General features: G+C 41.9%; 1 protein-coding gene across 1 annotated transcript in view; it reads right to left on the reverse strand.

Annotated features, from left to right (window-relative positions):
* Positions 1-10,007: 10,007 nt before the first annotated feature.
* The window catches only part of LOC311485584 (butyrophilin-like protein 2), a gene marked incomplete at its 5' end in the record, with an annotated part of 44,544 nt that continues 29,415 nt past the window's right edge, over positions 10,008-25,136 (reverse strand). Inside the window, 2 exons of the mRNA XM_084541109.1 lie at positions 10,008-10,118; positions 11,404-11,727. Coding sequence (XP_084397235.1) covers positions 10,063-10,118; positions 11,404-11,727 — 380 coding nt within the window. The 3' untranslated portion in view covers positions 10,008-10,062. The remainder of the gene's footprint in view (positions 10,119-11,403; positions 11,728-25,136) is intronic.

Here is a 25,136-nt window from a genome sequence, read left to right on the forward strand (position 1 = left end):
ATTTACTCTGAGCTAGGTTTGATTTCATTTGATCTGTTGTAATGACTGCTACTCCAAATCTCACCAAACCATGCATCTTCTCTGAGTTTAATGATCATCTTACTGGAGAGACAGAGAGATCATCCTCTCTCTGTCTCTCCAGTGTCTTTGTTTCTTCTTAGTCAAGGTTTTGGTTTATTTTGTGTCTGGTTTGACCTCTACTTCTTATTCTCTAGTTATTACAACCATTAATAACTACAGCCACCATCTGTTGACACAATACAAACAAGATGATTCTCTCTAAATCAGCTCATAACTCACCAGGTTCACATTTTCTATTCTGAAACAATTCAAATGTTTTCTCCAAAGTCCTGTGAGTATTATTCTAATGGTCTGACTTGACTCAAAGCTGTGAAAGAACAACTACTGGAGGATTGTTATTAGACTTCTATTGGTACAGACTGATGGAAAATCACTGACCTCTGACCTCTGACCTGTATCTACAGTACTGACCTCTGACCTCTGACCTGTATCTACAGTACTGACCTCTGACCTCTGACCTGTATCTACAGTAATGACCTCTGACCTGTATCTACAGTACTGACCTCTGACCTCTGACCTGGATCTACAGTACTGACCTCTGACCTCTGACCTGTATCTACAATACTGACCTCTGACCTGTATCTACAGTACTGACCTCTGACCTGTATCTACAGTACTGACCTCTGACATTGAGCTTCACTTGTTTCTCCATCAGGATGTCTCCCTCCTTGTTGTAGACGGTGCAGGTGTAGGTCTTGGTGTCTCTCTCTGTGGGGTATTTCAGGGTCAGACTGAGGTCTCCAGTTTCCAGCAGGTCTTCATTCATCTTCGTTCTGTTTCTGTAAAACTCCTTCTGGTCTTTAAGCTGGTCAGAGCCGTTCTGATACACATGGACCTTCCTGTTGTTATTGTCCTTCCACTCCACTTTAGCGTCTTCAGGCAGGTGAGCTGTGGTTTTGCAGGTCAGCTGGACAGACTCCTCCCCTGAATCCACCTCCACCCCTGAATCCACCTCCATCCCTGAATCCACCTCCACCTGGGGGACTGAGAGGACAACAAATCACATCATCAGCTGTAGAGACAGCAGCAGCAGCTCTGATGGTAACAGGACGTCTCTGTCCATCCTTGTCTATGTGTCTCATGTTGGTGGAGGACTCTCAGTGTTCAGTTTGTTTGAGGACGTGGATCAACCAGGTGACCTGAGCTCACCTGACGTCTGTCACACCTCTGACACAAACCAGTGGAAACTAGTTTGTGACTGAACAGCAGTTTTCTTCTTCAGGACATTTGGAGCAGTTACCAAAGAAGAAGTCAGGAACTAATGAGGAACCAATCAGATGAATGGATGAGGAAGAACCCTAACCCTCTGCTCTGGTTTTACTGGGACTGGGAGAGACCTGGACTCATGAGCTCAGAGCTCAGGTCCTGATTGAGGACGTCAGGAGCTTCTGATTAGAGCTGGATTGTGTCTCCGTTTGTCCCTGATGTCTTCCTGACTCGTTCCTTGGTAACTAGTCAAAGCGTCCTGTAAAGTGCTGCAGACATGTTTGATGAAGAGTTTCTGACTTCTGGAACTAAACCTGGAAGTTTCTCTTCAGCTCTCTGTAGCAGCTGTTTGAACTCTGAACTCTTTCAGCAGCTGGAACAAGTCTCCTCCACAGGACACATGTTACCATCAGCATTATGGGTAGTGTAGTAGTAGAGACTCACCTGGCATGAAGTAGTGTCGACAATGAAACAAAAGACCCCCAACGACACCAAGAACAACCAGGAGAACCAGGAGAACTATGGCCCAGGTTGGAAATAGTTCTGTGGAGAAACATAAAGAACAACATGACCTCTGACCTCTGACCTGTATCTACAGCTCTGACCCCTGACCTCTGACCTGTATCTACAGCTCTGACCTCTGACCTCTGACCTGTATCTACAGCTCTGACCTCTGACCTGTATCTACAGCTCTGACCTCTGACCTCTGACCTGTATCTACAGCTCTGACCTCTGACCTGTATGTACAGCTCTGACCTCTGACCTCTGACCTGTATCTACAGTCCTTACAGTACCTTTGAGGTGGTCCAGCACTACTTTCTCTCTCAGGATGTCTTGGCCTCTGTAGACGGTGCAGATGTATGATCCAGAGTCTCTCTCTGTGGGGTATTTCAGGGTCAGACTGAGGTCTCCAGTTTCCAGCAGGTCTTCATTCATCTTCGTTCGGCTACAGTAAAGGTTGTCCTGATTGTTAAGTTGGTTGTTTCCGTCTCGATACACATGGACCATGATGAGTTCTGGTTCAGAGCGAGTCCACTCCACTGAGGTGTCCTCAGGCAGGTCAGCGTTTGTTCTGCATGGTAGGATGACAGACTCCGCCCCTTCCTGCACCTTCACGTCCACCTGCTGGTCTGAGAGGACAATAAAGCAGATCAACTGTAGAGGCAGGTGTTTGTTTCCTGGATGAGAAGCTGGAGGTGTTCAGTCTGCAGCTCTTCATCTAACAGCTCACTGTGGCTGCTCCCTCTTCTTCCATTACTCCCTGAATATTTCAAACTGATCCATAGAATCATTGATGATAAATGATCAGTGTGTCGGTGAGTTCTACATTCACTGACAAACACACTGAGTTTTCTGGGATTAGTTCATCATTAAAGTCAACTGAAATCAGGACGTGATTAAAGCAGCAGTAACACAGTGGTCATAGTAAATCATTTTACTCTGTAGAGGGCAGTAATACACCCTGTAGCATCAAAACTGACAAAACTCCCCAAAGAAGAAGAGGATGAAGTCAAGCAGAGAAAAAGGAGCAGTAATTGATAAAGGAATGGGTTTTTGGACGATAAGTTCATCTTCAACGTCCTGTCAGAGTCTCCTCTCTACTAGAACTAAGTTATCTGCATTTACTGTGGATGTGAACAGAGTTACCACTGGATCAAGAATAGGGTTGCAAAGGGGTGGAAAATTTCCGGTAAATTTCTGGTAAATTTCCAGAAACTTTCCATGGGAAGTTAAACTGGGGAATTTTGGAAATATTCCAAATTAGAAACTTTCCATGGGAATTATGGGAATTATGGGAATTATTGGGAATTTATGGGAATTTATGGGAATTATGGGATGACAATTGATGTATAAATTCTTGTATGGTTACAGAAAACCGTCTTGCAGGAGTCAGAAGAAACAGCATCAAATTTGAGGTAGCTACCACCATAATTAGCTAGCATCTTAAATGGTCAATGAAATGAAAAATAGCTTTCATTTAGCACCTAACTTACCAGATAGTTAGCTACTGTATTAATACATTTTTATTTAATATTTGCAAGTTAAACATTAATAACGTTATAGATCAAATATATTTACCCCATGATATTATCAAAACTTACTTGACTTTATATAGTCCGCAGGCTCAAATGTGTGGCTTCAATAGTCTTGTGCTTTGAGCTCAAAAGTGTGGCCTCCAGGCTTCAAGAAATCACCTGTGCATGTGATGGAGGAATGCACAGTGCATGTAGGGGGCATGGCCTCAATAGCCCTGCAGTAAGCAGTGTGCTGTGTGCATGTGATTGAGGAGTGTACTTGCATTAAATCTGGTTGTTTTAGCCAAGACTATGCTACAGTATATTCCCCCCAACTATATTTAAGTTCCCTGTTAAGGGCCAACCTTCAATTTTGTAAATTTCTTATTTATTCCTGTTTATTCCCATATATTCCCGTTAATTCCCGTTAATTCCCATATATTCCCCTTAATTCCCATGGAAAGTTTCCAACTTTGAAAATTCCCGGAATTTTGCAACCCTAATCAAGAACACAGCTGAGAGCTGAGATTTCTCTGCAGAGCACAGAGCTTTCTGAGCAGCTGACATGTTGAGAAGAGTATTAAAAACTTTCAAATGTACCTTCCAGGTTTATCTGAAACAGACTTTTAAAGAATGTGTGATTCATTTGAATTGAACTATGAAATGAAATATTTGAATCTATTGACAGCCCTAATTAGAAGCATCTCATCACATTAGCAGAAACACAACACATCATCTTTACAGGAATGTCTCCCCAGACTGTTCCTAATAATATGAAAACACTGCTGCTTTCAAACTTCATTCCTGGATCACATAAAAACCTGAGTTAGATTTTCATCCTTTCATCGTTGCTAAATGTCTGTGAGAAACTCTTCCTTACACTTTTCTCTAACACTCTTAGAAGGACCCATCACCTTCCTTCAGGTTTTCCAGTCTTTGACAGAGTTAATACTGGTTCTGTCATATCTTGTAGCATGAATGAATGAATGAATGAATGAATGCATGAGGTGCTGCTCTTGTCTCCACTGCTGTTTGTCAAATGTTCTGCTACAGAAAGTGAAACCTCACAAAGGTTCAGTTGAGTCTTTTTCTTCCTCCTCATATTTAAACAGTGAACACATGTTGAGGTTTGTTTCTGACCTTTGACCTGTAGATGTACGTCTGTCACTCTCAGTTCTCGTCTTCCATTACTGATGGAGCAGGTGTAGCTGCCGCTGTCAGAGAGGTGGGGTTTTGTCAGAGTGAGGCTGAAGTCTCCAGTGTCTAGAGCATCAGGCGTCATCGATGTCCTCCCCCTGTAAACCTGGTTCTGACCTTCAACTTCATCTGTTTCTCCTCGTTTGTGGACAGATTTGGGACTGAGATCGTTCCTGGTCCAAATCACTGTGGGGTCCTCAGGTAAATAATTCAAGTAGTGGCAGGGTAGCAGGACAGACTCCGCCCCCTCATTCACCTGCACCACACCTGCCAGGGCATGCTGGGAAACTGAGAGGACACACAAAGAGAAAGACAAATCAGCTGCATGCTGTGGGTTTGACTTGACACATGACTGACTGTAGGTCACATTATCTGCAGGGACCAGAGAAACCAGTTGAACTATCAGTCAGTCAATGAAAAACTACATTTCATTCACAGACTGAAGTCAAAGAACAGATCATTGAATGTGTTTTGACAGTTTTCATAGATTTGGCTGAAAAACTTCCTCTCTTGCTCAAAGTAATGAGTAATGACATTTGTAAGATTGTGTTGATCAGGTCTGTCCTCTACTCCAGTCCTGGAACAGTTTAGAGTTCAGTCAAGCAGAAGATGATTTTTAGCTCTAACTGATGAATGAACTCATGGTGCACCATCTCTCAGGACTGATCTCTGCACTACACTCCATCAGTAAAAGGCCTCCTCTGGTCCTGATACTAACACAGAGACACATCTCTTCTTTAACAGCACCAATCTAAACCACAAACTGTCTCAACGTCCAAACTAGAACTCCAACCGTGTTATTCATGTCAAGTATTCAGAGATGGCTTCTTGCTTTCACAGATTTACAAGTCTGGAACACTAGGAAGCTAACATGCAGCAAACACAGAGAGAACATCTACTGATTGGAGCAAGATGTTACTGAGAAACATCCTTCATGTTCATGGTCTGCTTGTCCATAAGGTCCAGGGGGGCTGGGTCCAAAGTCAATGCTCTGTTCTCTTGTCTTCTTTCTAGCATTTCTAGCACTCAGCTTAGGAAACATGGCCTCATTCTACAGATGTTTGTCTTTCTGTCCACTCCAGGACACCGTAGCTCACTGTGTTTGTGTTTGATAGTTAACCTCTGACCTGGTTCCAGTTCACAATGTCAGGAACAGAAGACTGGACCGACTGTTCTCTGATCATCTGATACATCCAGACATGTGATAGTCAACGTTCTGTCCTCTGTGCTGCTCAGAAAGCTTTGGATCATTTGTGTTGATTCCAGTAAGAACCCATTTGAAGACTGACCTGTTGTTAATGTGTGAATGTTCAGACTTTTGTCTAGAGACAGAAATAAACAGGACGGAGGCTGTGAAGTCCAGACCAGGACATTCAGTTTGTTCCAGTCACTGAAAACCTGTCCCACATTCACCACTGGAAACATCAGGATAGATAGGGTGAATGAAAACAGCTGCTGTTTAATAAGGTTAACATTTCTTAACCTTTAATATGTCTCTGTTGCTTGTTCTCAGTAATGTGGCATCTGGATGAGGAAACTAGTCGTCAACATCCCCCCATGAAGAAGTCACTAGCTGACAGTTTGACTTTCAAACACATTGACATTTGTAAATGTTTGTGTCCAACAGTGAAGTCCTGACCTGCAGCCAGATCATCAAGCAGTCGTTAGCTCTGAGCTCACCTTCAATCTGTTTGATTCTTTCTTTCTTGATGTGATTTTACATTTACAGCAGTGATTAGAAACAGTCCACGTGAACAGAACATCAGACTCTGCTTCTGGACGTGTCCCTCACAGACAAACTAAGAACTAATCAAAGTTGAAACAGGTCATCACTGACTTTCTTTAAAGAGACAGACGTGAGAGAAATTATGTCAGACTGAAGTGAGAATCAGATCCAGGAAGAAGATATCTTACCGTCAACGAGGATCACAAACACCACCAACGTCTTCATCTTCCTGTCAAACTAAGGCTCACAGCAGCTGATCATCTACTGACTCTCTGACAACACTTCTCTGCAGCCACGTTTGTGAAGACAGTGTCAGCTTTCCTCTGACAGGTGAAGAGAGGGAGGGGCCAGGTGTGTCTCTCTCTACATTCAGCTTCACTCTGATAAAGATCTCTGGATTAAAGTCCAGAAGTCCACAGATCACTTCTGAGGAATAAAACATGTACACACACACACACAGAAGCTGAGATTTGTTTATGAGGCTCAAGATGATGGGTGTGTATCTGTGTTGTAAAAAGGTTGAAACTGAACTTTGTTCCTGTCGCAGACATTAATGTTTCTCAGTTTGACATTTAAATGTTCCAACACATCTAACCAACATCAGAGGATTTCTGAAGGTCGACTGTCACGTCCCCTGAGTCTGGATCTAAAACCAATGATCAGCTGGAGGACATAACAAGGAAGCTAGGAATGGCTACTGTTAGCTGGGAGGCTAGGAAGATGGGAAGTGTAACCTGTTGTTGTAAACATGCAAACTAATGTTATATTATGTAGAAATATTTTCCTTTCACTAAACATTATTTTCTTTTACTTCATAATCACATTCCTTATTTCATTTCACATTTAATTTATTAATTCATTTCATCCCAGAGGTCTGAGTTTGCTCCAGAGAGTGGTCCTGTGAAGAAAAACTAAAATCATTGGGTCATTCTGATGTAGCTGAATCATTATTGGTGTTAAGTAGTTCATGCTCAGCCCCTTAGAACAGGTTAGGTAGATGTGCAGTGAGAAGAAAACAGAGCAACAGGATGAAGAGAGCAGTGACATGGACGACACTCATATGGACTAATATTGTTAAAAACATTTGATATTGTGCCAAACTGCTGAAAAGGAAACTGTTTGAGTCCACAGGTGTTCAGTGAACCACTGTTAGTGACTCTGGGAACCTTACCTGTGTTTTAAAGCTTTTCTTTCTCAGTGAGTACCAGGATGTATTAGCAGATAGCTCCATGAGTTAGCATAGCCTTGTGGTGGTGTAACCACCGACCCAGAGCATAAACTCATGTAACTAAAATCCAGCACCACATCAACCTGAAGCAAGAGACAGCCATCAAACAGAGACCTCGTCTGATTCATCCTCAGGATTATGAAGCAGTCAAGAGGCACCTCCAAACCCTCTTGACACAGGCGTAATCCAGGAATCAGAGTCTCCATTCTCTTCACCTATTGTGGTGGTGAGAAAGAAGAATGGCGATGTACGCCTATGCGTGGATGATAGGAAATGAAACCTGCAAACAATAAAAGACTTTTATGTGTTGCCAACACTGGAGAAGTCATTTTCTGCTCTCGCTGGATCCAGGTGGTTTTCTGTGATGGACCTGAATGAACCTGAAGTCTGGGTACAATCAAACTGGGATGTGACTAGCACAAAACCGCTTTTGTGTGCCCCTTTGGATTCTGGGAATTCAACCAAATGCCCCAGGGAGTCACCAATGCACTGAGCACATTTCAACGGCTTATGGAGAATTGCATGAGTGACATCCATCTAAAGGAGGTCCTGGTTTTCCTGAATGACTTCATAGTGTTTTTCGGACACTCTCGAAGAACATGAGATGAGGCTCATCCACGTCCTCAGCCGTCTCAGGGAACATGGCTTGAAACTTTCGCCTGATAAATGTAAGTTCTTTCAGACTTCTGTGCATTACTTGGAGCACATTATATGCAGCGATGGAGTGAAGACTGAACCTGAAAAGGTTCAAGCCTTGAAAACCTGCCTGAGACCACAGAACTTAAAGGAGCTCCAATCCTTCTTAGGGTTCTCAGGTTACTATCTGAGGTTCATGAAGGATTACCTCAATGCTGGCCATCCACCGCGATGAAAAGGGTTCATGCTTAGCCTCAGTGATGGGAAATAGCTCAGCCCAAAAGAACCCTTTGGTGAATGCTGGGATCTTGAGTGTTAACGAGCCTTCGAGGAGATCATACACAAGCTGACATCGTCCCCAGTCCTTGGCTATGCAGATCCTATGTGCTCTACACAGATGCCAGCACAACAGGATTAGGAGCTCACAACTATCTGTATAGAAATTTCTTCACCATTATCACAGATAACATCCATTGACATACCTGCTTACCACAGCCACACTTGATGCTGTGAGCTAGCGTTGGTTAGCTGCACTCTCAACTTTCACCTTTGATATCAAGTATCGAGCATTAAATAAACTTCTATAAAACATATAAAGACAGCATCATTCACCTGTAAAAAATATTCACTTTTACTACAGAAAACCTCCATATAATGATACTTGTTCATATATGTAAAGTATATGTCTTTAAAGAGACACTGTAAAAAAATGATACCAACCATAAATGGACAACATACGTTGACATGTGCTTTCCTTATTTTCTACATATATAGTTTTCACCTGATTCTTATAGAATTCTTTTTATCATCTTGTATGAAAATAATGCAAAAGTGGCCACTTTCAAGAGTAAATCATATACTGGACATGAAACATGAACTGAAGGTGATGGAAAGTTCTACATTGTTTTCTAAGTTTCTTCTATTTCTTTTCCGTATGGGATCACTTGGTCTTTATTCCTTCTAGATCATCATGTTGATGTGATGAACAGCTTCCATCCTTCAGTGGAGTTTGTCTCAGTGTCCTCCTGATGAGTTCCAGTACTCTGTCTCTTTTGGCTCAATGTTTGGTCTCCACCAGCTAAACACTCCCACCATCAGCTGATCTCTGAGTTTCTTTTCCTCACCTGTAGAAACGTTTCATTTCTCAGTGGTAAACTGAAGTGATGTCTGTTGATTTGATTTGAAATGCGCTCTTGTTAGAATGAACAGAAGAAGAGATGGATAGTTTTCAGATGAAGGAAAGACCTCAGCTCCAGCCACACTGTTCACACTGTTTGAAGGTTATTTTCATCACTGATTATTCTCTGATCTGGAAAAAAGTTCCAAAAGGTCTGATGACACACACACAGGTGGGCGGAGGGAGGGAGCAGCCAGGAAGCTGATTGCTCCTTTACTGTGACTTCAACAGATTCCTCAGTTTCTAGACGCTCAGTGTGAACATGTGATTTATCACTGAGTAAAGGATGTGTGTGGTTTCCTGGTTAACCCTGGAATTCCAACAGGAACCTCTCCACTCTCTCCTCTGCAGTCTTCTGCCTCCTGCTGGTGACCACAGCTCGTTGCACACTTCATGTCTTTTAAATGTTGCTGTTGAAAGGCTCATTTCAATCTGTCCTCAGTCATTTATTTACTGTGGCTTTTTCTTCCTTTTGTCTTTCTCAGACGTTCTTTAAAACATATTTGCTGATCAGTTCCTTCTGTCCTGGTTTCATCAACACATCAGAAGTCCCAGAAATGTTCAAAAGCTCATGTTAACTTGTGTCTTGTTGAAGGTTTCAGTCAGGACTGTCCTCTGCTGGACATTTGAATGAAGGTCATTAGTTCCCTCTTCCAAACGTGTTGACTGACTTTGAGGGTTTGACTTGAAGCAGGAGGAGGTCGCTGACATGAACTCTGCTTCACCAGCAGCTTTATCTTCTTTGAAATCATCATCAGATCCTTCACTGATCAATAATCAAAGATCAACAACCTGATCAAACTGACTCTTCAGCCATCAGAGGAGACGTTACATCCTGGACCTGGACTCTGTCTGCAGAGGAGACACAAGACAGTTAGAGACACAAGACAGTTAGAGACAAAGACAGTTAGAGACAAAGACAGTTAGAGACAAAGACAGACAGAAAGAAAGACAGGGAGAGAGAGAAATAAAGAAAGAAATAAAGAAATAAAGAAAGAAAGAAAGAAAGAAAGAAGTGTAACGGGGATGGTTTTCGGACCCAGGGAGCCTATAAAGGTAGAGTGGAAGTAGCGCGCTCTCTCTCTCTCTCTCTCTACCGGTGTGGACAGGCACGGAAGTGCAGTCAGACGCAGCAGCCAGGACGCCAAACCAGTTGTTGTGGTAGGCCGCGTTTCACTAAGAAATATTCTTGATAGTATTATACATAAAAGAGTGACTCATAGAAAATATACTTAGAGTTAAACAGGTCTTCTGCTAGTTGTATTTGCAGCCTGGATTATGTGTTCTTTTGTTTCTGTAGTAACCTCCATCCGTGTGGTAACGCAGGGTGAACCTTGAGGGGGGGCTTAATAGGTGACACGGCCTGGTTGTCGGGAAATACGAAACATCGAAGCAAACTGCTGGTCTGGGTGCGAGTTAAAAAGATCCGAAGGTACAGCATGTTAAACGAATGATTATACTGAGAATGTTGTTTTATTGCATGCTAAACACGGCTCAACCTCCATGTCTGTTCTTTAATAGGATTGTTGTGGGTACATTGTCTGTCACTGTTTTTTTTCTCTTCCCAACCGTTAGTTTTAATTCAGGGCCCTTTTATTTCTGACATTTGGTTCTGTGAGTTTTCTTTTTTCGATATGCATTGAATGGGGACTAGTGCAATATTGAGCGGGCATTCTGCAATATAGGAGAAGTAACAGGTTTGGGGGGGAAGCACTAGGCCTAACATTCAGTGACCTTTGGGTGATTTTATAGTGTGTTTTTCTTGCATGATAACATTGTGTGTGTTTTTTTATCGCTTGTAGTGGTATTTGATTTTCCTGAATGTATTGGTCCTAAATGTATTGGTTTATTTTATAAGCCCATTTTCTGAGAGTTTTCCTATTTCAATGAAACCACGTGCTATGTACAACAAGTTGCTCTATTGCAAAACAGCTACGGTGTAGCCATAGCCCCCATATGGTGTTTTCTTCTTTAGTTAATTTTTATTCTGTAATAAACTTTTATATTTTACAAGTTGTCAGCCTCCTGTCCTGGTCATTCTGGACACTTACCTGTCAGTAGTGACGTAGGTCGTGAGTCTTAACGACATCCTCAGTAAAGAGCTATTTCAATCACTACAGAAAGAAAGAAAACAAACCTTTCACTTTGAGCTCCACTATTTTCCATCTCAGCATGTCTCCCTCCTTGTTGTAGACTAAACATCTGCATCGTCCACTGTCTCCATCTGTGGGGTATTTCAGGGTCAGACTGAGGTCTCCAGTTTTCAGCAGGTCTTCATTCATCTTCGTTCTGTTTCTGTAAATCTGGTTCTGGTCTTCAAGCTGGTCAGAGCCGTTCTGATACACATGGACCTTCCTGTTGTATCTGTCCATCCACTCCACTTTAGCGTCTTCATCCAGCTCTGTGGTTCTGAAGGGCAGCTGGACAGACTCCACCCCCTCCTCCACCTCCACCTGACAGACTGAGAGGACAACAAATCCCATCATCAGCTGTAGAGACAGCAGCAGCAGCAGCAGCAGCAGCAGGTTTTCATGACTTTATTGAATGATTGTAGAGAAAGCTGAAGGACAGAAGCAGATGAGAGCAGAAGGAACAGGACAGAGATCTAGAAAGGTGTTGCAGATGATCAGAGTCTTGATGGTCGGTTGGTTGTGAGAGAGAGAAAGATTTGATTTTACAGAAATACTTCATTTCCATGAACACACGAGTCATCTTCCATAGAGATCATCATAGTAATAAATAAGACACACACAGATTGATCCAGTAAAAGTTCATCTTCCACAGTGTAAATAACGTTCTTATAACACCACTGTTGTTCAAACGTGTCCAAGTCTGCCATCATCTTCTAAAATCTGAACTCCAGCCAAAGTCTGGACCTGACATTACAAAGCCACACTGAAGTGTCCTCCTGGCCCACCCTGTCCTCCATTTAGTTCTTCCTGCTCACGTATATGGCTCATTCAGCCTCTCCTGACAGGAAGTTCAGTAGCTGCCACTTAATGTGCTTTGTCTTTTTGTAGCCTGCACCAAAGATGAAGCTGCTCTCAGAGAACTTTTCACCAACAACAGTTAAAAGATTCAAGAATTCAGTGAGTCTTGTCCACTCAGTGAAAAGATGGAAGACAGTCTCATTCAGCTTCTTGGTAACAGCAGGGTTAAGAACAGAGATAAAAGCCTTTGAAGCTAAATCATGGGGCCTTGATGAGGCCTCTGTCCCTTCCAGAGAGCCTCTGCCTCCAGAGCCCCAGGACCCTCTGAGCCACCCAGCAGAGAGCCCACGGCCCGGGCATCAGTCAAGTCTGGACCTGCTGCATCCACCAGCTGCTTCAGGCACAAGGTCTTAGTTTGGTGCAGCGCCCCCATCAGGCCAGGCGTGGCAGCGCTGCACACATCCAGCCTCGCCCTGTGGATCAGTGGCTCCTTCAACAACCAGTGCAGAGAGTTAGACTTTTCACTTTCTTTAAGGCTAAAAAGAGCCCAGGATCTAAAACACCTGATAAAACGGAGGTAAAACCCTTACATTTAGAAAGTTAGAATCAGTTAAAACAGAGCAGCATCCAGTCCCAGGTTATTCACACGTCTGAGAATACAACTAGCCACTTCTCTCCACACCAGGTCTGACGGACCTGTCAGGAACCTCTGGATGAACTGGAACCTGAATGTGGCTGTTCTACTGGCCAGGTGGACGAGGCCCTGTCCCCCCTCCTTCTACTGGCCAGGTGGACGAGGCCCTGTCCCCCCTCCTTCTACTGGCCAGGTGGACGAGGCCCTGTCCCCCCTCCTTCTACTGGCCAGGTGGACGAGGCCCTGTCCCCCCTCCTCCCTGGATAAAAACAGTACAGTATGTGGTACCCAGTGTAGACCGTCCCAGAAGAAACTGATCATTTTTGTTTGAATCTGGGCTAGTAAACCTGAGGGGGGGGTCCATACATGTCAGGCCATGCCAGAGCTGAGAGGCTACTCGGTTTCCGAGTGGGTTAACTGTAATAGATTAATTTTGAATGTGTCAAAGACAACTAGCATGGTTATTGGATCAAACCATTCGCTGCGTTCAAGTCCAGAGCTTAATGTCATGATTGGTAATCAATTGGTTGAACAAGTTAAAGAGGTGAAATTATTAGGAGTCGTCATAGATTGTACATTATCATGGGATATGCATATTAAGAGGATAATAACCAAAATTGGAAGCATTCTTTTAATGATTAGGAGATGTTCTAAATATCTAACAACACAAATTACTAAACAAGTCATTCAAGCACTGGTTCTGTCTCATATGGATTATTGTGCAGTTGTTTGGTCCAATACCTCACTAACTAACATCAGAAAACTGCAACGGATACAAAATAAAGCAGCACGTGTTGCACTTGTGTGTGGAACAAGGTCGAATGTATGTCGTATGCATGCCAATCTAGGTTGGCTAGAGGTTAAACATAGAATGTCATATTTGTTGATGGTTTTTCTCAGAAATATTATAACAACTAAAATGCCATACATTTTGTATAAGAAATTATCTTTTAGTTCAAACATACATAATTATTCCACTAGACATGCTGCTGGAGGTTATTTTATCTTACCTAGGGCACTCTCTCAAGGTACGGTATTATATAGAGCCATGAAGGATTGGAATGCCCTTCCAAATGATGTCACACAACAAAGAAATATGGTAAATTTTAAAATGAAATTAAGAGATTATTATTTTGAATGTAATTTCAACCATCAGTAGCCTATTTTTTGTGTATTTTTTGTGTATTTGTAAATTGGGTCCTGATATTCATACTTTGTGGTGGTTCAATGTAGGAGCAGGTAATATATTTTTGTTTTTATGTATTAATGTGTTGTGTGTTAATGCTTTGTAGATGTCATGATGATGGAAAGACCCCAGGAAGAATAGCTGCTGCAAGTCAAACGCTAATGGGGATCTAAATAAACTAAACTAAACTAAACTAAACTCTACCTTTGTAAGATATCTGAGGAAGCATCCATTTCCATTTAGCCAGTCTACCCTCTATTTTATCTGTGACGCTCTCCCAGTTCTTCTGGACTATTATTTCGTTTCCTAAAAAGACACCAAGGTATTTCAAACCGTCTCTATTCCAAACCAGGTTCTGGGGGAGAACTGGGACTGACTGGTTGACTCACTGACTGCAAGAGCTTCACTTTTTTTCCAATTCACAGTCACTGATGATAAAACATTCAAATCTTTTGTAATATTAGCTAAAATGTCTATTTCACGCTGGCTTTTTATAAAACAATGACATCATCAGCATAAGCAGATAAAACCATGTTCTCTCTAAAACCAGGTCCAGTCAGGCCTTCAGTACTTGTGCGTATCCTGTGCAGCAGGGGTTCTAGGGAGAGTGCATAGAGCATTCCAGACAGTGCACAGCCCTGTCGGACGCCTACAGACTACTACAGACTACCACTGAACTTCAGCACACTCTCAGTACCACTGTACAACACCCTGATCTTAGCAATGAAACCAGCGCTGAACCCAAACTTCTCCATAGTTTTCCAGAGGAAGCAGTGTTCAATGCGGTCAAAAGCCTTTTCCTGATCCAGAGAAATCAGACCAGAGTCTACACCCAATGAGCTGGAGACCTCCAAAACATCTGGGATTAGGTAGATATTATCTACCATGGACCTGCCGGGCACACAGTACGCCTGGTCCTGATGGACGACTTGATGGACAGCTGCTCTCAGCCTGTTGGCCAGGACTTTGGACAAGATCTTGTAATCCGTACAAAGCAGAGACACAGGGCTCCAGTTCTTAATGTTCTGCAGGTTTCCTTTCTTAGGCAGGAGAGTGATTATGTCTCTGTGGCAGGACAGTGGCAATGAACCTGAGGCCATGCTTTCATTAAAAACATCTAAAAGATCAGCTGATTAAATGTCCCAGAAGGCTTTATAAAACTCCACAGTCAGGCCATCGATGCCGGGAGCCCTCCGCCCTTGCATGCTCTGCAGAGCGCCCTGAAGTTCCTGCAGCTGTAAAGGCCTCTCCAGCTGTGAGTTGGTCTCCTCAGAGACCTGAGGCAGCTCGTTGCAGAACTCTTGACACAGTGGCTCATCCTCTTCATACTGACTGGAGAACAAAGAGGAATAAAAACCAACAGCTCTCCTTCTGATCTGTCCAGGTTCTGTCAGTTCAACCTGCTCACACCATGCTCTGCTCATTTCACCTGCACCTACCTGTGTTTCACATAGCTCACCTGTCTCTCCCACCTGTGTCACACTCAAACCATTTCCACCATTCACAGTGTTTTCACCACTGATCTCACTTTCCTCAAGGTCATCTTCACCACTTACACCAACATCTTTCTCCTGTGAGTCCCTCCTCTCCCTCAACCTGTACACTGTCCTCACCAGCAGCGCCGTCCAGGCCGTCCTGCTGACCAGCACCATCCCGCCCTGACCCCACAGCTCCTCATCCTGGTTGTTCAGGATCATGTAGAGCTGTCTCCTGTGAGACACCACATGCTTCAACAATGGAGACTTACAGCCAGAGAGGATCTTTTTAAGAGGAGACACAACTTTTCCATGTCTAGATAACTCTCTGCTTAGGAACTCATCAGTGATAAAGGGGGGGACATTAGACAGAATGACCTTTGTTGTGGACAGCGTCAATGGTTGCACCGACACAAACAGGTCATTGACGGTGATACATTCATCAAATAAGACAGAAAAAGTCAGAAATCACTCAGAGTCTCTGCTCACCACACTCACTACCAGTATGCACTCAGAGAGAGAGAGAGAGAGAGAGAGAGAGAGAGAGAGGTTTGAGGTTTTAAACCACTACTTTTACTTTCTTCAGGAGGAATTAGTCAACAATCTCAAAAAAAAGATTACACCAATTAACACAGTTGGTTTAAATTAAATCAAAGCAACACTTCTACAAACGTGATTTTTTTTCACAGTAATACATTTTCCCTCCAAATCCCTCACCTTCACTCTAAATCCTCCATTTTCACGTAGTAGTTGAATTCTACCTGCACACGTGCTTTAACTAAACTCTTAAAGAGCAATAAACAATCATAACTCTGCCCTCTGTCCATCTTCACTTTTCTACTTCAATAAATTGCCAACTTTTCTTGGCCAAAGAAAAAATGAAGCAGCTGACCTTTCTTCTTCTACCAAAAATAAACATGTGTTCAGTAAAAGACTCTCTGAACAAAACTAATAAGGTTCTAAGTGTTCTAAATAAGGACACTGATCTGGAACATTTTACAAAACAATAAAAAATAGTCTCTGTTCCAAAACCAAAAGGACATTCATCAGAAACTGCAGGATTGATCACAGCAACAAAAGCATTCACTGCCACAGTACCATGGAAGATGCACCATTGTAGGTCACCAGTGTTCTTGGTTCATGGTGGTGTGTAAAGCCAGCTCCACACAGGTTTAACATGAGATGAAACCTTTAAATGATCCTCCAAGGTGTGTCTGTTCTGCTTTTTAATTGGTCTTTGTGTAAGGATTTGACACACTCCTGGTAGATTTCTTTCCCACTCACAGAGTCCAGTGACAACCATACCTTCCTACCAGCTTCCAGCAGAAACCCCATATGTTCACAGTCTGTAAGTTGGGACCTAAAGCACAACCTGGGGAAAGAGTCGGTCTCATCAGGTGTTAAATGTCCACTAAGCCATCCTGTTAGCAACCCTCTATCCTCCTCTGGTACTTCTTCTTGTATCCTTCTTTGTCAAGGATTAGTCCCACCACTAGAACAGATTGAATGTCCAGTCTTCTTGCCAGGGCAACAGCATTATCCATGTTAGCTCCTGTTATTTCTAACAAATGTTGACAGTGGTTATACCTTTGGTGATTAAAGTCCTGGACATCGATGGTGTCTGTTCCAAAAAAAGTGCCTAAGCGAGCACCTTTGAGAATCGGCTCCTTTAGCAGCCAGTACAGTGAACCACTCAAACCCAATCTACCAAATTCCATCAAACACCATATTTTTACCACACTACAATTCAAACAATTCAAGTTGAAACATGAACAATCAAGTGTGAACAATGTTTTACCAAATCCCAAATTACTAACCTTTCCAAACATAAACTCTGCTACTTGTCTCCATGGTAACTTTTCTGGACCGTACAGGAAGCTTTGTGCAAACTGAAGCCTAAAAGCCGCCTTCCTGCTTTCCAGATGAACCAATCCCTGGCCCATTCTCTCCTTCCTCCTATCAAATATAAGACACCCTGTGGTATCCAGTGTAACCTATCCCAAATAAAGTTCACAATAATACTTTGTAATTTCATTAACAGATTCACTGGAGGTTCTAAAACAGCTAGGCGGTGCCACAAGGTAGAAGCCACCAGATTGTTAATGATGAGTGTTCGCCCTCTATAGGACATTCTGGGTAAAAGCCAACGCCAGTTCTTTAGCCTTCCCTCCACTTTGTCCACCACTCCCTCCCAATTTTTCATCATTTCTGACTGATCACCAAGATGAACACCCAAATACTTAATGCCACTCCTCCCCCATTCCATTCCACTGGGTAGCCTGGGCTCATCTCCTTGCCATTTCCCAACTAACAAAGCTGTGCTCTTATCCCAATTTACTTTTGAAGCAGAAATTTTTCCAAAGCACTCAGTTATATTAATCAACTTTTTAACATCATTATCATCTTTTACAGCTATCATAATATCATCTGCATAAGCAGATAGATGGAAAGGTACAAAATTATCCTTCAATTTTACTCCCTGTAACTCTCTTCTAATCTTACATAAAATGGGTTCAATAGCTAAAGTGTAAAGCATGCCAGACATTGCACATCCTTGTTGAATACCCCTCTTACTACTAAAGGGAACACTCAAAGCACCATTAACCTTCAGTACACTTTCAATGTCAGAGTAAAGAGTCTTAATCATGGCGATAAACCCTGGGGAGAAACCAAAAGCTTCAAAAGTAGTCCATAGATATTGGTGCTCCACCCGATCAAACGTCTTTTCTTGGTCGAGAGGAATCAGACCAAACTTTGAGTCCAATGAACTAGAGACTTCCAAATAATCACGAATTAGGCAAATGCTATCCCGAATTGATCTGCCAGGGATGCAATATGACAATCTATAATATGCCCCACCACATTTCTTAACCGGTTTGCCAACACCTTTGAAAATATTTTATAATCAGCACACAACAGACTCACTGGCCTCCAGTTTTTTACCTTGCACAAGTCTCCTTTTTTGGGAAACAATGTGAGGACTACTCTCCGACAGCTAAGAGGTAACTTTCCTGCAGCCAAGCTGACATTTAAGACCTCTAGCAGATCCTCCCCTAATGTGGACCAAAAGGTCTTGTAAAAGTCCACTGGAAGGCCATCCATGCCTGGAGCTTTCCCATTCTGCATGTTCATTAGTGCCTCTTGCAGTTCTTGCAGTGTCAGAGGGTGCTCTAGGTCTGCATTGTCCTGTGCTGATACCTGTGGCAAATTATTGAGAAACTGTTCCGACATCAGCAAGTTCTCTCTGAACTCACTTTTATAGAGCTCAGAAAAGAAATCCACCGCTCTCTTACGAATCTGACAAGACTCTGTGAGATCTTTTCCATCAGCTGATCGAATACAGTGAATGAGTCTGTTCTGACCATTCTTCTTCTCCAGGTTGAAGAAAAGTTTAGATGGGGCATCCATCTCAGCAGAATTCTGTAAACGTGAACGGACCAGGGCCCCCTGTGCTCTAACCCCCAGCAGATCTGCTAAAGCAGCTTGTTTTGCTTTGAGGACCTGAATATGGCCTCAATCTCCTGTGGACCCACTTAAATGTTGGAGCTCCACTATATCAATCTCCAGATCTTTGATTGATTTATTGATCTCTTTAGTGACATTGAAATTGTACTGAGTACAAAACTGTTGAATCTGTACCTTTCCCACATCCCACCATTGCTGTAAAGACTGAAAATGTGATTTTCTAGATTTCCACTGTTTCCAGAAAAAAACCAAACACCTCCTGAAATGTCCATCATTTAACAACACAGTGTTAAAATGCCAGTATGCCCTTTAAGGTTTCATATTGTTGATAAAAACATTTCCTATTAACAGACAGTATTAGAGCCATTTTTGTATATTTGATTTGATTATTATTATCATTTGAACTGGAGCATAACTGTCTAGATGAAGTTTACAATTTCATTTGACTGTTTTGATTATTCATAGTTGTGATGCCGCCTCCCAGGAAATGAGGACAAAAGGGGAGAGTGGCACAGGTGTCTCAGATGAGACAGGGGAGAGCCATAATGTTTTTTGACCGCTCTTCTTTTTGTTTTGTTGTTCTTGTTTTTTCTTCTTATTGATCATGACCGTGGACACTGAGAACCAGACGCAAATAAAACGCCATAAATAACTCAAAAGAGGCAGTGATTGTTTTACTTGGAGCGCGTCACGACCATAGCGAACTCCTGAACAAAGAACGGCGTCTAGAAGTCGGTTGCCGGTTAAAATGCCGTCACAGACAGTGATCTGAAAATCCTACTGGACACGTGGAGCAGGATCTGGATGTTTGTAGGTGATGTTCATAACAATAAAATCTATCCAGTCTCGCGAATGAGATAAAATGATCTCTCGCATGAGCCCATGAGAATTGTGCATCATTTGCATGTTTAGAGCGCCACACATCTGCCAATTCATAGGTATCAATGATGCATTTCAAAACCTTTCTTGACTGAGGATTAGGTTCTAAATGATTCCTGTCCAGATTATCAACAGTCCAGTTAAAATCTCCTCCTACAACTAGAACATCTGTAGAAGCACATTTTCAAAGGGTGCTTGCAAGTTTTTCTAAAAAACTACATCTTCCACCAGGAAGCACTGGTGCATATACATTTAACAAGGTTACTGTAGCTGTTTCATATCTAGCAGTTACTTTAAGTAACCTCCCTTTTACAACCTCCTCAACATCAAAAGATACTGTCTAGAAATGTTCTGAGAAAAGCCCTGATACTCCTGCACTCACTGTGCTCTTATGACTCAACACAATATTTCCATCCCATTCTCTTTTCCACTCAACTTCATTGTCAGTATTACTGTGGGTTTCCTGAGCAAAGGTGATGTTAGTACACTTTGTTTTTAAAAGTTCATAGTACATGGTTCTTTTTTTAACATCTCTTGCACCATTAAGGTTGAGGGAGGAAATTCTGAAACTACTCATGGCCAAGCATATGGAGATCAGAAGGGAAAAAGGTGTGAAAAAGGTGTTGCTCCTTATTTATTCTATTCATCGTTTATTAATTTGTGCCTTCACCTTCTGCACCCACTTCCTGAGGCCAAAAACCTCTGGGTCCTTCAGACCATCAGCACCTCTCTGTCTCATCAGCCACTTAGCTGAATCTACAAATAATGAACTATTCACCAAGACCTCCCTTTTCCCTTTGGTTATCTCCAGGAAACTGTGAATGTGCTCCAGACTATAGCCATTGGTTTTCTGACCATCAGGTAAGGATGAGTCAGAGAGCTCCTGTTCACTGTCAGAGTCAGAGGAAATACGTTCTAGCACCTAGCACCTTTAATGACATTTGGTTTGGTCGTGTCTCTTTAAACTCTCTTCTTGATTTTATTTAAAAACAGACTCATCTCTCTCACTATTCTCTCCATTAGTGATTAGCTCATCAATGTTCATTCCTTCTTGTTCTCCTTCCTCTTTAACACTGGTCTGACTCTGCTGACCAACCCCTGCAGCAGAGGTGGAGGCTCTCTCCCCATCCTGTTGAACATCAGGAGGCTCCTGGGCTGCTGCCTCCCCCTGCACCCCCTCACCCTCTGCCTGAGTCTCACCCTCTGCATGAGTCTCCCCCTCACCCTCTGCCTGAGTCTCACCCTCACCCTCTGCCTGAGTCTCACCCTCTGCATGAGTCTCCCCCTCCCCCTCTGCCTGAGTCTCACCCTCTGCCTGAGTCTCACCCTCTGCCTGAGTCTCCCCCTCCACCCTCTGAGCAGCCTCAGCTTCTAGCTCCTGAGTCCTCTCTGGACAGCTGTGCACCAAGTGCCCCTCCTGCCCACACCCAAAACACTTCATCACCTCAGTTGTAGCAAAAATTGTGTAATCAAAGCCTTCAACTTTAGATATTGAGCAATATTGAGTTCTTCATCATCATTTTTAAGAATCATGTAGACCTGCCTCCTAAAATAAACTACATGCTTCAACTTGGCTGATTTACAGTCTGATGGACAGTGGCGTCGTTAGGCCCGTTTTAGGGGGGCTGAAGCCCCCCTAAATAGTTTGGTGTAGTTTTATTAATTTTTAATTTTTTTTTATTTTTTTTTTTTTTTACAATAAATGCTGACAAATTCAATATAAAGCGTCCAGCATATCAGTTTAAATAAATGATCATATAACGTGTCATTAAGGACTTAAATGTGATCATATATCTGTCAGTTTCCCTTCACTTCGTAGTGTACGGTAGAGAGAGCTCCTTTGGTACGTTGTTATCAATCCATTCCACTTGTTCAGATTAGAACGACCACATTACTGAAAATCCAGTCCAAGTTTTCCCTGCGACCTTCCTTGCGGCTCGGTACCCGCAGCCACACAGAGCCGAACAGAACACTGTTAGGAGAAGAACATGGATGGATGGATGGATGCGCAAATGGATAGAAGAAAGTTTTTCAGGAAAGTAAGTATTCATCACTGCTGGTAGCAACAGTTAGTTAGCACCAGCCCCCAGCTAACAGCAGAAAGTCCCATGTAATTAATGAAATGCTCCATGTTTGACAAATAAAAACCTGGCTTACACACTACAGACAATCTCTGCGCACGTCTTACCTTTGTTGTTTTGGGTCAAAAGTTACATTCCAGCTGTAAAAGAACGCTGCTACTTAGCTATAGCTAGCTTTAGCTAGTTAGTCTGAGATGCACTGCGAAGGTCCTGGTTGTTTCTAGAGTTCAGTGTGACTCTCTTTACCATATCTTTGGGGTGACTTCCTTCTGGAGCATCAGCTGTGTTTCTCACTTTACGCATGGATGCACACCGTGAAACAGGAACTGAGCTCATTCACGTATGATTATCATCAGTAGATCACTCCACCAGCCTTATTGGCCTGTAGGAGTCAGGGCAGAGGAGCACAGTGAGTGAGAGGGGAGTCTAAAGGATGTCTAAACCAGATTAGCCTGACCCAAAAATTACTTTAATTCAAGTAAGTAAGTAATATTTTTCAGGGCTTGAAATTACAACCATTTTAGTCACATATGTGCGACTTCAAAATATTTGGGAGCAAACAATTATTGTGTGCTGAGCGAAAGTCATGGCATTAGCCTCTATGTTTAAGATGGCTGCCGTGCTGATGTGGTGGTGTCACTTAGCTCCACAATCCTAACTCTATCAAAGAAACAAGACAGCATCTACCTCATTTAAAGTAATCCCTTATGAACTGAACAAATAAGGATTTTGGATGTGTAAGTATTTTGAGTCTTGGTGACATATCTTGGACATTTGTGGACACAAGGCCTAAACTGCGAAACAGCAGACACTGAAGAAATCACAAGACCAAGCCTGCTTGCATACCTATCTGTACAATCTTCATTGAAGCAATGGCTAATAAGAAGTTGGCCGAAGATATTGAAGAAATCAAGAAGTCTCTGGGCTTCTTGTCGCAGGAAATAACTCAAGTGGTAACTGAACAAAGAGGCCTAAAGGAATTGCTGGAGGAAATTAAACAACTGAAAAAAGAGGCACAAGTAAAGGACAAGAAAATTGAACAACTGGAAAAAAGAATTGATGACTTGGAGCAGTATTCAAGGATGGATGACCTGTTGATATCAGGGCTTGAAATAAAACGCTCTTATGCACAGGCAGCAGCCAGTGGTAGGGGAGAGGAAAACCTGCTAAATCCTGCTTCAAATCCTGAATTACCAATGTTCGAACAACAGGTAATCAACTTCTTTGATAGTAATGGCATTACAATAGACAGTAAGAACATTGTTGCTTGCCATACTTTGCCTCAGAAAGACCGCAAAAAGACAAATATCCTGATTCGCTTTGTCAACAGGAAGCACAAAATGGAGGTGCTTAGGAATGCCAGAAAATTAAAGGGAACGGGTGTTTATGTGAATGAGCACCTAACTAAGAGAAATGCTGCAATCGCAAGAGAAGCAAGGATTCTGAGGAAAGAAAAGAAGATTCAAGACACCTGGACAAGAAACTGCAGAGTTCTCATCAAGCCGAACGGACCTCCTGAAGAAGCAAAAGTGATCGCTGTTAAGGATATAACAGAGCTGGATCAATACAAATGACTGAATATTGCTGTGTATCATCCAGATTGAAAGAAGTCAACGCCATGAAACACAATAAACTGGATACATGACACAACCAGATGGACTTATTTCAACTGCAAACACAGTAAGAGCAAATTCTGGTTATTCTGATTATGAAAATCTGCAATTTAAAACGTTTGATTATACAGAGTATAAACCACAAGATATGCAAAATGATCTTGATCCAGAGAACAATTTTTATACAAAAATAAAGAATAATTGTGAATACTTTACCGAGGACCATTTTGAGGCCCAAATGACTCTCAGAGATTCATTGTCCATTATACATTTCAACTGTAGGAGTCTTAATACAAATTTTTCTAAGATCTTAGATTGCTTAGCACAAACAAAAAATAAATTCTCTGCAATAGCAATCTCAGAGACATGGCTTGGCTATGAAGAGCAATCTTCCTTGTACCAAATAGAAGGATATAATGCGTTCTTCAAAAGTAGAAATTGTCAAAAAGGCGGGGGAGTAGCATTGTATATTAATCAGAATTTGAGAAGTAAACTTGTCAGTAGTAAGTGTTTAATCCTGGATAATATCATGGAATGTGTTACAGTAGAGATTGAGATTGAAAAGTCAAGAAATGCCATAATAAGTTGTGTGTATCGAAAACCGGGGTCCTGTATTGAAAAGTTTCAGGAAACAATGATTGATCTGTATGAGGATATAAATAGTAAAAGGCTCTTTGTCTGTGGAGATTTCAATGTTGATCTGCTCAATCCTCAAAAACAAAATACTGTTATAGAATTTATTCACTCCATGTACAGTTTATGCTTGTATCCATCCATAACAAGACCAACCCGAATAACAAAAAGCAGTGCAACCCTGATTGATAACATATTCACTAATGTTATAGAAAGTGAAATAACAAGTGGAGTTTTAATTACTGATATATCTGACCATCTACCAGTCTTTACAGTAATAAAGAGAGTTATCAAATCAGTAAAAGAAAACAAAAAAATCATAGTAAAAAGGTTAAAATCTCAAGAGGCTATTTCTAGACTAAAGAATGAATTAAAGGAACAAAATTGGGATAATGTTTATGTAGATGATGTAAATATTGCATATGATGCATTTCTCAAAATATTTATCACCTTGTATGAAAAACACTGCCCTCTAGTTAGTAAAGTAATGAACCATAAATTTACAGAAAAGCCCTGGTTTACTAGGGGTATTCAAAAAGCATGTAAGAGAAAGAATAAACTGTACAAAGACTTCTTGAGAAAGAGGACAAAAGAGGCAGAATGTACCTACAAACAATATAAGAATAGATTAACTAGTATTATAAGATCAAGTAAAATTAACTATTATGGTGCCCTTTTGGAGAAGAATAAAAGTAACATTAAAAATACTTGGAGTGTTTTAAACAAACTAATCAAAAAGGGAAATCAAAATGCTGACATTCCAACTGAATTCCTAACAAACGATAGAACTTTGATCAATCAACCCAATGAAATTGTAAATCAGTTTAACCAATATTTCACGAATATTGGCCCTAAACTGGCTAAAGAAATAGTCAACACTAATCAAGTTGATGTTTTAAGCAAAATACCAACCACTGATAAAACTATATTTATTCAAGCTACTGATGAAAATGAAATAAATTCAGTGGTCAAAA

The sequence above is a fragment of the Chelon labrosus genome (assembly GCF_963514085.1).
Source record: "Chelon labrosus genome assembly, chromosome: 1".
Classification (NCBI taxonomy): Eukaryota; Metazoa; Chordata; class Actinopteri; order Mugiliformes; family Mugilidae; genus Chelon; species Chelon labrosus.